Source organism: Antechinus flavipes, chromosome 5 (assembly GCF_016432865.1).
Source record: "Antechinus flavipes isolate AdamAnt ecotype Samford, QLD, Australia chromosome 5, AdamAnt_v2, whole genome shotgun sequence".
Lineage (NCBI taxonomy): Eukaryota > Metazoa > Chordata > Mammalia > Dasyuromorphia > Dasyuridae > Antechinus > Antechinus flavipes.
The window spans coordinates 44149988-44164883 of record NC_067402.1 but is presented as its reverse complement, the minus strand read 5'-3'; the positions used below and the strand labels follow the sequence as shown (position 1 = coordinate 44164883).

The 14896-nt window shown below is 38.1% G+C and overlaps 1 protein-coding gene across 1 annotated transcript in view; it reads right to left on the bottom strand.

Annotated features, from left to right (window-relative positions):
- TMC2 (transmembrane channel like 2) overlaps nt 1-14056 on the bottom strand; it is a 67072-nt gene extending 53016 nt beyond the window's left edge. The window contains exons 1-2 of the mRNA XM_051962349.1: nt 14011-14056; nt 13631-13678 (exon numbers count right to left, since the gene is read on the bottom strand). Of these exons, the coding sequence (XP_051818309.1) occupies nt 13631-13678; nt 14011-14056 (94 nt within the window). The remainder of the gene's footprint in view (nt 1-13630; nt 13679-14010) is intronic.
- Between the last annotated feature and the right edge of the window lie 840 nt (nt 14057-14896).

Here is a 14896-nt window from a genome sequence, read left to right as displayed (position 1 = left end):
TTTGGAATGGGCTGTCATAGAACCTGTTAATGGGATAGAATCTTCAGAGCTGCCTGACTGTAGCTCACAAGTACTAGCACTGTATATCCCCAGCAAGTGCTTAGGGCCATGATGTCAGGCTAACTCAGTGAGTTTCCTCCTAGTCCTGGCCCTAAACAAAATTGTGAAACCAGCGCCAATTTTACCATGTGGTTTCTTCTCTTTCCACTAGTTTCTATCTTAAATAATTTCCCCTCCCTGATGGAGTCTCCTCATTCCCCATCCCAGATATCTTTTTTTTTTTTTTTAAATATCAGCTTCTTCCTTCTCCAATCTTATCTCAGGAAATAGTCTAATAATTTCATTGCCTTAAAATATAAATGACTTACAAATTGTTATTATTTAGAAGTTAGGTGTCTTGCCCAAGATCACATAGGAGTATATATCCAAAGTGGCACTTGAACCAAGCCTGGTTCTCCAGTTCCTATTTTCTAATCTTTATGTCATATAAAATGTAAGGCATCTGACTAGTAAGTGCCAGAACAGTTAATTGAACTAGGACTCTCCTGACTCAAAGGCCAATGGTGATACCTAAGGCCAAAGTTACTCAATATTCAGTATATTTGGAATGGGCTGTCATGGAACCTGTTTAGCAGTGTTCTTGCTAAAAAAGACTAAACACAGATTTTGTCTAGGTCAGTGGTTGCAAAAGCATAGTTCAGGGATTCTGGGAGTTCGTGAGCCCTTTCAGGAGCTCAGTAAGGTAAAAACTATTTTAATAATAATGCTAAGATGTTTTAATTTCTAATGTAAATATGTATATTATAAATACTAACATACTTTAATTATTAATAAATATTAATAGATATTTTAATTAATAGATATTAAATCTTAATAGATATCACCTACATAAATGGAAGTTCTTTGAAGAGGGTCCTCAATAATTTTTAAGAGCATAAAGGGGTTTTGAGACAAAAAAGTTTGAGAATTACTGATTTAGGGCATTTGGGGTGAGAAGCAGAAGTGAACATGAGCATTATCATCAATTTTTCTGGAAGAATTGAGTATGGACATCCTGACTTTGACATCATGGTTTCCAGAAAGGAGCATTAATACTTCAAAGGGTGACAGGTAATGTCAGACTCTGGGACTATATAAGGCAAAGGGGAAACGAACATATTTCCTGCCCAAAAAAGAATTAACATACATATATCTAGATATAAATGTTTGAGAGGCAGTATGGTAGAGTGGATAAAAGGGCCCTCAAAGCCAGGGAGACCTGATGTCAAGCCCCAATTCTGACATGTTAGCTCTTTGACCTTGGGGACTTACAGTCTTCAAGAATGACCAAGAGCACCAGGAAAGGAAGATCAGACATTAGTAAGAGTTTCCTCATCCAGGATTCTTTTGTCTTGATGGAATCTTCGGTCCAGATCCATTACACACACACACACACACACACACACACACACACACACACACACACATACACATATGCACAGAGTATTACATAAAGAGTAGTACATAAACAGAGAGTACTGTTTGTCTGTTACTTTTGAATCAGAACATCAAAATATTCTTCAAACCAAACTTTCAATCAAACTGGAGATTAGAAGAATGGGCACAGCAATCTACATCCCTCATCTCACTCTCTTTCCTCTGGGTTTACATTTCAACCAATCCAATTCAATTCAATATATTCTTTTTTTTTATTATAGCTTTTTATTTACAAAATATATGCATGGGTATTTTTTCAGCATTGACAATTGCAAAACTTTTTTGTTCCAACTTTTCCCCTCCTTCCCCCCCTCCCCCAGATGGCAGGTTGACTAATACATGTTAAATATGTTGAAATATAAGTTAAATACAGTATAATTCAATATAGTCTTAATAAGGTCCTCACTTATGCAAGGCAATGTGTTGGGTCATCCTGGATATTGCAAAAGGAAAGACCATCTATTTCCTGCTCTCAAAAAACTTCCCCATGAGGGTGCAAGATGTGTACACAATGGTAAAATATGATTAAGTTTATTGGAAATATCAGAGTGATACTAGGGATTCAAGGAGAGAAGGGGGAGGTCCTATGAAGATGGTGTGAGAGTGGAAGAGATTAGAGAAAACTTTCTATAGAGAAAGGACTGGGTCTTGAGGAAAAAAGATGATGTCAGCAAGAAATATCCTTCAATCCATCCTCCAGGTTTGTTGTTCACACATATACGAATCTGACCCCATTTGGGATTTTCTTGGCAAAATTACTAGACTAGTTTGCCATTTCCTTCTGCAGCTCATTTTACAGATGAAGAAATTGAGGCAAAAACAAAGTTAAATGACTTGTCCAAGATCATACAACTGGTAAGTGCCTGAGGCTGGTTTTGAACTCAGGTCATGTCTTCCTAACGCCAGACCCAGTACTCTTTCTATTTTACCACCATTCAACAAGATCATATGATGATCAACTGTGATGAATCCGGCTCTTCTCAACAATGAAGTGATTCAAAGCAATTCCAATAGACTTGTGATAGTGCCATCCACACCCAGAAAACTATAGAGACTGAATGTAGATCAAAGCATAGTATTTTGACATCTTTTGTTGTTTATTTGCTTGATTTTTTCCCATTTTTTCTCCTTTTGATCTAATTTTTCTTGTGCAGTGTAATGAATATGGAAATATGTTTAGAGGAGTTGCACATGGTTAACCTATAATGGATTGGGTTGCTTGCTGAATTGAGGAGAGGGAGGGGGAAGAGAGGGAGAAAAATCTGCAATACAAAGTTTTGCAAAGGTGAATGTTGCAAACTATCTTTACATGTATTTGGGAAAATAAAATATTATTAATTACTAAAAAAAAAATCCTGAAGCACAGTAAGCTTATTCAGCTTTTATGGGTTTGAGGTAAGACTTGAACCCAAGCCTTCTTTACTTGAAATTTAGTTCCCTATTTGTTATACCATACTGCCTCTTAGGTTGTTGTGAAGATCAAACAAAATGATATAGATAGAATGCTTTACAAACCTTAAAGCGCTATGTAAATGCTAGCTCTTATCTCTTATCAATCTCCTAACCCTTCCACTTCATTTGAGTACTTTTAATTAATAATAATTTTCCTTCCTATCATACTTCTTCATTTTTAAATCCCTTGGTCATAGATAGAAATAGAACTAGCATGCACTGACTGTTCACCAAGATATTCAATAAAAAATACCAGCATTCCCAACCAGAGTCTCATGCAATTATCAGCTCCAGTGGATTCAAGTCCTCCCCCTCTGCAGTCACGATGTGAATTGCTCAGGTCTATTATGCAAGTATATCCTTAATTCCAGATGACTTTGAGTCACAGGAGCATAGATGCCAGGCTGGAATCCACTTTAGGGTTCATCTGCTACAACCTCTCACTTCTTAGGTGAAGATACTCTGGTTCAGAGATAAGACATGATCGGACCAGAGTCACCCAGCTAATTACAGGATGGAAATTACAGAGTCAGAAAGGCGAGTTGTCCACTTCTAACAGCATGTCCTTCAAACCTGTTTCAGCCTTATTCTCTTCACTGATGATTAATTCATATTTGTATAGTACCTAATACTTTTTAAAGGTGCTTTCCCTGGTGTTATTTCAGGAAAGAAAAAAATTCTAAGATAATACAAGGCTACTTTTATGGAACCCTTGTCCCATAAACTGAGTGCTTTGACTTAGATGCAATCCAATGCCCCATTGGGTTGTCATATCTGGGTTTTTCCTACACACTCACCCACTTATTTACTTCCCAGTCCCTCACACATCCACAATCCTTGCCACTCATCTCTAGATTTGGTACAGTCCCTTTGATCCCCTGCATTTGTTTCCTTGGTTGGAGACATATTAAAAGATTTTATCGGTCCTTTATTTTAAAGGACTGATATGTCTGGGATTCCTAGATACAGGAGACTTGTGAGGTAGGATGGCATAGTGGCAAGCGATTTGGAGTCACAGAGATCTGCATGTGGCATAAGATAGAATAATGTCTCCCCTAGAAATGGGCAAGAATGGCCTGAACCTGCTCAGACTTCTGGGATTTATAGTTTTTGGCTTTTATTTTGAGGTGAGAAAACATTGCATGGTTTGGGGCAGGGGTCAGACTAAAAGGAGACCTCAAAAAATGAGAGGAAAACTGGAAAAAAAGGCAAAGGTGGATTGTTCCCCACCCATGAAGTATCACGAAGACTTTGGAGGCAGTGAGGATCTGAATTCCTCTCCTCAAACTCATACTTCTTTCTGGGATACTGAAGAGGTGAAAGCTGAAGATTTGCTTTTTTAAAACAAGAAGTGATGTTGGCTAGTCATTCAGGTGGTTCTAATTCCAAGGAGAGAACAGGGGAACTAGTAGTTGCCTTCTTTGCCTTAATTTAGAGGGATCTAAATTGTAGATTTAAGCTTGTTAAAGTTAAAGGCTTCCTTGAACTAATGTAGTTTTAGGTCTTATAAATACCTGGGGTTGGTCCTGTCCTTTGGATTTCCTTTAGGCCCTTTATTTTTGGCATAAGGATGTAGAAAAGCTCCTGGAGCCATGTAGGGGAGAGTCACTTTTCTTGAATAAGAGCTAGGAGCCCAAACCAACAGTCCATATTAGAGAATTTTCTCTTTTTAGCTGGGGGTCATTGTCATTTTTATGTTTCATGATTACACTTTCAAGGGCAGAATTACTATGAATTTGGGTGATTTAAATCTGCCTTATTAGACCACAGTCAAATACAGCAATTGCTTATGTTTGTGCTATCTTACAAGACCTTGGCCAGACACTTTACCTCGTGGGGTGTCAGTTTCCTTATTTTCAGAATTTTCAGAATATATAGTTTTATAGTTGGTAAAGTACTTAGATACATCTTTATATATATATATATATTTTTTTTTGCTGAGACAATTGGGGTTAAGTGACTTTCCCAGGGTCACACAGCTAGGAAGTATTAAGTGTCTGAGGTCAGATTTAAACTCAGGTCCTCCTGACTTCAGGGCTGGTGCTCCATCCACTGTGCCACCTAGCTGCCCCTGCTTAATAACCTTTATTATACCCATTTTAGAAATGAAGGTACAAAGGTAGACAGACTAAGTGATTTAGAGACACATAGCTAACAGGTATCTGAGGAATTATTATTATTATAAACCTTAATAATCACTCTCTTTTTCATTTAGCAGGAGCTACAGGAGACTAGGATCCAATTGGGTATCAAAGGCAATTTATGACCCATAGGTACTTTTAGCTAATAATGGTGCCTTCTTACCCTTCTTCAGGCTTCAAAATTCTCAGATCTTCCTCTCTTTGGAACACCATGGATCACAAATACTCATTTAGACAATAATTTATAAATAATTTATGGAGCATAAGGTTTTCAAAATACTTTACAAAGATTGAATTTGATCCTCACAATAACTCTGGGATTAAGATGTTAATATTATTCCCATTTTAGAGAAGAAGAAACTGAGGCAGACAGAGTCTGAGTGACTTTCCCAGCATCACATAGCTAGGAGTGTCTGAGGATGGCGCTCTATCCACAGAGTCATTGTTTCCACCCTCACATTGAAGGTAGCTTACCTCTCTCTCTAAGACAATTGCACTAAGAGCTCCATCCTTAATAATGATGGTTTTTAGCCAGATTCCCTATCCTGTCATTGGGTGCAGAATGATGAACTCACAGGCTCTCTTTGGCTCATTCATTGTTAGAGTTTAAGGGAACTTAGAGATCATCTGGTTCAATTTCCCTGTGTCACAGAGGAAGAAACTGTGGATCCAACCATGAGTCACAACTTTTTTAGTTAGTGATGGTCTTTGTTCTCCCCTACAACTGGACCAGCCAGGTCATATCAGGCTAGAGTGCTGCACTTGGAATCAACTAAGATCTGAGTTCAAAACTCCCTTAGACACTAATTTTCTGACCCCAGATAAGTCAATTAATTTTTGTCATTCAATCGCTTCATCTGTAAAATGGAGCTAATAATTAGCACCTACCTCTCAGGGCTGTTATGAAGCTCAAATGAGATGATATTTATCTTTTAATTTGCAAGCCTTTAAATGCTATACAAATGCTAGTGATGGCTGCTATTATTGTTGTTATTATTAGTATTATCTATTATCATGTATCCTTAAAATATCCATGAAACTATTGGTGAAAACCTTTACAGCTGGACGGTAGATAATCTCCAGCTGTCCTAAATATTCTTTGCCACTTTGGTTCTTGCTTAATTATTACTGGACGGGAATTCCTCTGAGGAATTCCAAGTCCTTGGATCATGGAAATAGAAGGGGTCTCAGAAGCATTTTATCAATACCTTCACATTTTACTGATGAGGAAACTGAAGACCAGAAAAAGGTAAGTGACTTAGCAGAATTAGGATTTCAGCCCAGTTTCTCTGATTGTAAATCTAGCTTGGATATCCACTCTGCTGCCCTAACTTATCTTATTCACTTGCATTTCCACAGTGCCTAGCAGAACTAGCTGCTCATTCGTTATTATTTTTGTTCAAACCTCTGATTTTGTTGGTCCCAGATTGATATATGTCTGCAACTTAACCTCTGTCTGTAGTGAGCTATTCTAAGTGGCTTGCTGGAGTCACCCAGTCAGTATATATCAGAGTCAGAATTTAAATCTACATCTTCCTGGTATACAAATCAAGACACCACCCTGTGATATCATTGGTCCTCTTCAGAAATGAAGGACGAACAAGAATCCTGACACCTAGGGTGAATTCTACCTCCTCACTACCCTGTGCCATGGTTCCATAATTACAACTGAATAAATTATTATTAATAGTCTAATCCCTGAGTTGTTTCCTTTCATAGCCTTGGGAAATGTTCTTGGCTATTCTGAAAGCAGAAAAAGTCCCTCCTTAAGCAGGGCAGGATTTTATCATCATCCCATTCAATTTTTAGTTCATTCTCCAGGCAGGATTTAGTCTTGGTTTTCAAGTAACTAGCATTGTGACCTTGGACATATTGCAATTTTCTGGGATTCGGTTTCTTCACCTGTAAAATGAAGGGGTCAGATTTGATGGGCTCTAAAGTCTCTTCCAGCTTAAATCTATTACCCTGTCATTTTATGATCCCTTATTCATAAACCAGGGAAAAGGAATAAAGAAAACACAGGTTAATATTGAAATAGCATGTAATAGCACTTAGGAACCAGCGAGGGAGAAGGCTTTCATCCTCAGAAAATTATTGACTACATCTATTTAGCAAGTAAATAGCATATTTGAATGCACAGGAGGAGACCTGATCCATTTTGAAAGTTTGTATGATAAAAGTAATCTTTAAGAAGACTTTTCCTTTTTTTCTCCTTTCAGTTAAATGTAGACAGGAGGGATAAGAAAATTAAGTGATTTGTTTGGTAATGATTTTAAAAGGGAAAGGAAAATTAAAAGGGAAATTTTAATATATGTATGTATATATCTCAGTCTATCCCCTGTCCTTACTGCCCTGGAGCAACTTGGATAACAGAGCCATGCTGGTCTTAGTGCCATTAGGATAGCTGGAAGAGCCAGCCAAATTGAAGGGAAAAATAAAGAAGGGAGGACTATAGTCCAGGCTACAGTGGAACTGGGGGTGGGGGCTGGGAAGGAAGGGAAATGTCAAGAAGAGAAACTAAGGTAAATGCAGGAAAAATGACTATTGGAATGGATGCTGGGGGTGTCTGGGAACCACCACATTTTTTGTTTGATTTTGCTTTCATTTCTAAGGGCAGTATGGCATAAAGCAATGGTATCAAATTCAAATGGAAATGGATACTACTAAGCCAATTAAGAAGCTAGAGCTCTAGGATGGGAGTCAGGAAGATTTCAGCCTCAGACACTTCCTAGTTGTGCAACCCTAGGGAAATCATTTTGTCTCTCTTTGCCTCAGTTTCTCCATCTGTAAAATGTGGATAATAATAGCCCTATCTTTACCTCCTAGGATTATTGTGAAGATCAAATGAAATAATTGTAAAGGGCTTAGCCCATTATTTGGTATATAGTAAGTGTGATATAAATATCAGTTATTATTATTATTATTATTATTAAAATCAGGATCCCTGAGGACTACATATTGACTTAGACACAAATTAACATTATTTATGTTTCATTGTATTTTTACTTATTTTGTTAAATGTTTTCCAAATGCATTTTAGTCTGGCTTGGGTGTGCTCAGGATTCTTGTGGGTTGTATTCAGAGGTATATTGTTCCACACTTCTGGTATAGTGTATGATCTTGACGCTAGGAAGACCTGGATTCTGTTTTTAATACATCCTGATTCTGTGGCTCAGGGAAAGTGTCCTTGGAAATTCTGTAAAACTCAAAGTTGTAGAGAACATGCTAATCTGCATTGATAAAGGTTTTGCCCTAGAAGGTCCATGTACCAATGAAGTCAGAGATCTGTCCCTTTCCCTATTTCTCCAGTTTGTTTTCCTTATGTCCTATATTTTCCATCTGGCCCCAATAGAACTCCTTCTTCCACCCTTAAGTTCTCTCCTCCCTGATTGAGTCCAGTGGCCTTTCCTGAAGCATCCATTCCAATTTAACAAACATTTATTAAACACCTACATTGTGGGAGGAACTGTGTTAAATTCTGGAAATGCAATTTGTCCCCACTGTTCTTTCCCCAACGAAAATGTATTTGACCTAGTAATTCCTCTTCCGGGAAAAAAAAGGCTCTATGGGGGATGCTGATGATGGTGAGGATAATAATAGAATCTCATTTATACCACACTTTACAAAGTGCTTTCCTTACAACCACCCAGAGATGGAGACACTCCAATTAAAAGGCATCCCCAAAGCCAGTATGTTTTGAACTACTAAAACTTAAGACTGCACTGAGACTTTTGTGACACCCCATATTATTATTTTAGTTTTATAGATGAAAAAACTGAGGCTCACCAGGAGAGTTATGGAGGCAGAAATGAATTAAGGTCTTTTAACTCCTAGTTTTTCTGTTATATTATTAGAATCCCTTTGCAGGCATATTCCAGTGTGCCAACAGGGCTGAGTTTCAAGAAGAGCTGACAAAAAATGGATGGAGAAGGACCATCTATCCAGGCTCTTTGACCTATAGGGGAAGCATCAGAGCAGGCTTAGTGATAAGTTAGGGAAATGAGGCTGAATGGGGGGTACAGAGTAATCACTGGATTCCTTCCATTTCAACTCTATGCTACTCAACCCAGAAATCTTTTTATTCCAAACTTCACCCAGAAATTACTTAACCTCAAATATTAAGAGAAAAAATTGGAGCAGCTAAGTGGCAAAGTGGGTAAAGCACTGATCCTGAAATCAGGAGGACCTGAGTTCAAACCCACCCTCGGATATTTAACACTCATTAGCTATGTGACTTTTGGAAAGTCACTTAACCCCATTTGCATTTCAACATCTCCACTAAAAACAAACAAAACAAAAAGCAGAAATCATCCAGGCCAGTAATAATAATTGGCTTTTGTATAGCACGTTACAAACATTATTTCGTCTTATCTTTGCAACCACCTTAGAAAACAGATACTATTATAATCCCCTTTTAAGAGATGAGGAATCTGAGTCATAGAAGTAATGTGACTTGTAAATTCTTATTTCTTGATAAGAGAAAACCCTCCTTCAGATTTCTTTGCTCTTCTTCCAGGTTTTCTGAGCACTGATCAAGAAAATCACAGAATAGAGATGACTTCAGATAATATGAATTTGTGGTACATTTCTTAGCCAGTAAGGCAGCATGGTGCAGGGATAGGATAGAGTTTAGGAGTCGGGATTCATGTTGGCAATTTGACTTTGGGCAAATTGCTTAATTTCTCACTGACCCCAAGCAACTCTCCAAGATGATTTTATGTCGCAGGGAAGGTGTTAAACTGCCTTGATAGAGGGAGTTTTCTCACTTGGAGTTCCCTTCACCAATGAATTACAAATATGGTTTCCCAACTTCAGGTGGGTCCTCTTCTACCTTTCTCAAGTACTTATGCCATTTTCCACAGTCTTCTCTCCTGTACTTCTAGTCCTGACGAGATAAGGGAGACCCCATCTTTTAAAAAATATCCATCTACCAATGAAGATTCTTAGAAGTTTGGTTTAATCCCAAAGAATTACCTGAGATATTGAGACTGAGACACTGACCCTTCCCAGGGTCACACAGCTCGTATGTCAGAGACAACAGTTGAAAGTCAAGTCTTCTTGAACCTGAAAACAACATTTGTAGCCATCGCTCTGTGTTATAATTTTGGGTTTTGAAGATGTGGGTTCTTAATGAATGCTAAAGACAATCATTAAGTGAGTGGAAAATGGGTTCCCAAACTTGTCAGAGTGATTGTTTTCAATATTTGAAATTAAATGAAACCCTCAACAACAACAATGACAACAATAGCACCCCAAGCCACACATCCATCTGTGGTGCTGCAAAGTTATGCTGTTTGAAAGCTGGGGATTTAATGATTCCCACTGTTCATTTTTTTTTCCTTGTTGCAAATAGTCTGCAATTATCACAAGTCTAGGCAATGTGAGAAATCTGAAGAATAATGAGAATAGACTGAAATAGCTAAAATTCGTCAAGGCTATATTATCAGTGTGGGTTGAGGAGACTCCTTGCACACAAGTGGGTCACAACCTAAGTTACAAATTAGTAGCTAGATCTTTGGATTGTTCCCTCAAATTCAGAGGTGAGTAAATTGTTCCAAATTGTATAGGTAGTAAATTGATGTGAATCTGGCCAGATCAGCTCCTTATTTTAAGCTCCAGAATTGACAGTAGCTTATTTTCTTTCCATGTCCGTGACACAGAGGTAAAAATTCCTATCATGGAATACAGTGAAAACAGAAATGCTTTATTTTCAGTGCCTTGTCTTTGAGAGGAATTGAGGCTATGTACAATTTTTCTGGAATAGGGAACTCCTGGGTGACCAACTTCCTCCATTACCCATGTCATTGCTACTTCCAGAGGTTATGTCATATATATATATACATACACACGCACACACACACACACACACACACACACACACACACACACATACACTGGATCACCTTGGGTATCAGGGATGAGATTTGAACCCAGACCTTTTTGGCTTTCAAGCTGATTCTCTCTCCTCTATCCCATGCTGTCTTTATTAAACCACTTCATTAAATAAGTTATATGCCCCAGGACCAGAAGTTTGAAGGGTTGGGTCATGTATGTTTTGTCTCTGTTGTAGCATCTATTGTTTGTTTAATATGGTGGAAAAAGAATCCTGTTTCTCTATAACTCACTAGTTGAATGACCTCTAGCAGCTTACAAGTTCCCTGGGCCTCATTTTTTCATCAGTAAAAGGAGATATTGGATTAGATTAAATCAAATTTAGCATTTACAAATCCAACAATGCCTCCTAGCTCTAAAATTTTGATTTTTCAACTTACCCTCAAATTTTCCATCCCATCAATGTTATACATTGATCAAAGATCAGATAGAAAATTCTTAGCAGTCACTTATTACATAATGCTTTTTGATGAAACTTAAGGTTGACTAGGATTTCAGAGATGGTAAAGCACAATGGAAAGAGCATTGTCTCTGGAGCCAAGGAATTGGATTCAAATTCTACCTTTGATGGGTACTTAATTGTGTGATTTTAAGCAAATCACTTACTCCACATGAACGTTGGTCTCCTGATCTGTAAAATGGGGGATTTGACTAAATCACTCTGAGATCCTTTTTAGGGCTAAAATTACAAATTTACAATTTCTACCTTAACACAAATTCCTTCTACAACCTCTCTGACAAATAAGAGATCATTTAGTCTCTGCTTGAATAATTCCTAAGTTAATTCATTTTGCTTCTGAATAACTTTTTTGGTTAGGAAGTATTTTCTTACATTGAATCTATATTTCTTTGCAACTTCTAGGTAAATCTAGTCAACAAACATTTATGCAGCATCTACTATGGGCCAGGAAAGTCTTAAAATTTTGGCTTCCATAGAATTTTTTTTGCGGTCTAGTCCAGTGAATTCATTGGTGTATCAGAGAACATTCATGAGGAAACCCCTCCTCCCAAAGTGGATCTGCAAATGACCCATGACTTAGTTCCTAAAAAGTTGCCTGGGGCAGTGAGTTCTTCTCATAGTCAACAGTCTTGCTCTCTTGGAACAAATGGAACAATTCCAATCACTCCCCTCCCCCATAACTTGCCAAAAATTATTTCCTCTCCTAAGTATTACATTCTCTTACTTCCTTTAAGTGACCTTCATTTAGCATGTTCTTTTCCCCTAGACTCATTTTGGGGTTATGAGAAAAGAAACTTTATATCTAGTAGCCTTGCTATTAAGGGAGCCAATCTAAAAATTCCACAAGAAAGCTCCACTAAAATGTCAAAAATCTAGGTTGTGTTTCATAATTCTGGTGTTGCAAATATTCTCTTGTGGGCAAAGGTGCAATAATTTTACCCGTGAGGAACAAGGCTTTCCAGAATATTTCCTTTTAAGAGATAGTTTGTCATAAAGGAGAATGATAGATGATACCACAAGGTCCCACATTCAAATCTTGCTTCTGATACCAACTATGACTATGAGCAAACCATTTCAGATCTCTTAACCTCAGTTTTTAATATGCAAATTGAGATAATTCTAGGAATTATGCTATAGGCCTATTGTGAGGCTCAAAGAAGATGGCATATGTCAAATATTTTGCAAACTTAACATATGAGATATATGTATATGTATATATATATAAATATAAATATATATGTGTATGTGTATATATCAGTTATTAGGATACCACTTCATAATCTCTTGGTTCACACATTACTGTCACACAAGGATGAATTTTTGAATTCTAAATAAGATTACTCCACCAATATCAATTTATTCAACAGCTTCCTCAGTGATTATATTTGGAGAAGGCAGTCTTCACAAAGGGATATAGATTACAAACAATGACTCTTATAGAGTTAAAACCAAGTCTGACCATGTCAGCTTGATCGGGAGAATTATGAGCTGATTCTAGCATGTACTGCAGGATACAGTGTTTTCACACATTCTCCTAACATTTCTGGGAATCCTATCAGTTCAAAAACATCTCTAACAGTGAGACCAGCATCTCTCCGATCCTTTACTGTCCCCTTTGGAAGCAATTAGAATAAAAGCAAGAGAACTTAGATTTTAGAGAATATCAGGCTTGCAAAGGACTTCAGAGATCATCCAATAGAACCCTTTCCTTTTTCACATGAGGAAACTGAGGTACAGAGGGGTTAAATGACTTACCTATGGCTATACTACTAGTTATGAGAAACTCGGTCTAGAAGCTAGGTATCCTGGTACCTAGGGCAGAAATTCAATTCATGAGATCAAAAGATTTGGAACTAAAACAAGGTTTTGCTATCATAAGCCAAATCCCTTTATTCTACAAAGATGAAATTAAGGACCAGAAGGTAAATAGCCTAAAGTCATGTGACTGATCTGAGGCAGGATTTGAATTTGGGGCTTTTGGACTCCAAATTCAGTAATCTATTCACTCCATCTTGCCTTTCACAGGTTCCAATCCCCAACCTATAAGGAAATTTGGAGACCAGCTCATAAGAAAGGAATAAAAAGAAATCTCATAAGAATTCTAGCACAACCATATCCCTAAGCAATTCCATTAATATTCAGATAGACAAGACAGAAAAGAAGTTTTCAAATAACTATATATCCCAGGACATGCAATTTCCTCCATTACCTCCGCTGGGTGAGTTCTTCTTCACAGGCTTATCCACGGTGATTTTCACTGCATGAAGACAAAGGAATACAGGATGAAGGAACTTTCCTTTAGGACGCTTGCCTTCCTCCCTATATTATTTCAGAATCCCTTAGGTGTCTGTAAACCAACTATATCTAGGGGATAGACTACTATCCTTTGATGAAGCCTTGAAACTTTTTATTCCCCAGAGGCTAAACATTTCTGATCCTTTGGAAAGGTCCTAAATAAGATTTTCCACCATAAAGAACAGTACAAAAAGGCTGTTCTTACCAGCAAATAATAAATAGCTTTAAAGTCCTATTGTCAATAAATGATATTGAAAGAGAGGGTCCCCAAAGATCCCGAGTCCCATGACCCACCTTCTTCCACAAAGACCTCTAATTGGCTTTTCTTTTTCTGGGTCATTTTGTCTCCTCGGGAGCCGCCTTGGTCCTCAATGCATGCTGTTGCAAATCATAGTAGATATCATTGTCCCATTTCCAACATTGCTGGGGTAGTGTTGGGGGGATTGGTCAGTTTGTTTGAAGCTTTTCCAGAAGGCAGTTGGGGATTGGGAGCCAAAGGCAGGGCACTGGAAACAGGGAAGAAGGGAGAGGGGAGAAGAGGAATGGGAGAACACATGCTGAGTATCGATCAATCCAGTCTGCACACTTTTCTGCTCCTGTTTCCTTGGTGCCAAGCTCTGGCCCGCCTTAGGTTACAGGGCATTATTTAAACATGAAGCAAGGCCCTGGACAACAGACACTGTATGGAGTTATCTATCATGGGCTGCTCTTACTCTCATGCAATTCAGGCAGAGGTGTCTGGGGAAGCAAGAGTTTTTAGATGAATATCCCGTCTGGACTTGGAAATTTTAGCCTATTTGCCAGGATGACCTGCTTATTTAAGGACACCCAGCTCCCTTGGGGAAGTTGTTGCATGCTTTATTAATTCTTCCAACTCTCTGACACCTTGGGTTTTATGAATAGCCTCTTTCCTCCAGGTGTCTGGTCCCATTTGTGACTGCCCATTTGGCTGTTAAAGCTATGGTCTAGGCTATAGAATAGATACTCATTGGAGTATCAGCCAGAAGGCTTGATCAATCTGGCTTCTGCTGATGGAATCATTGCTCAGTGTGACCATTTCTCAGGGCTGGTATATAATAATAAACACCTTAAAATGCCTGCTCTATAACTCACATTGAGTGTCTCAGGATAGAGCTATGCCTGGGCATTTTGATTATGAACATGCCTTGTGTATTATCAA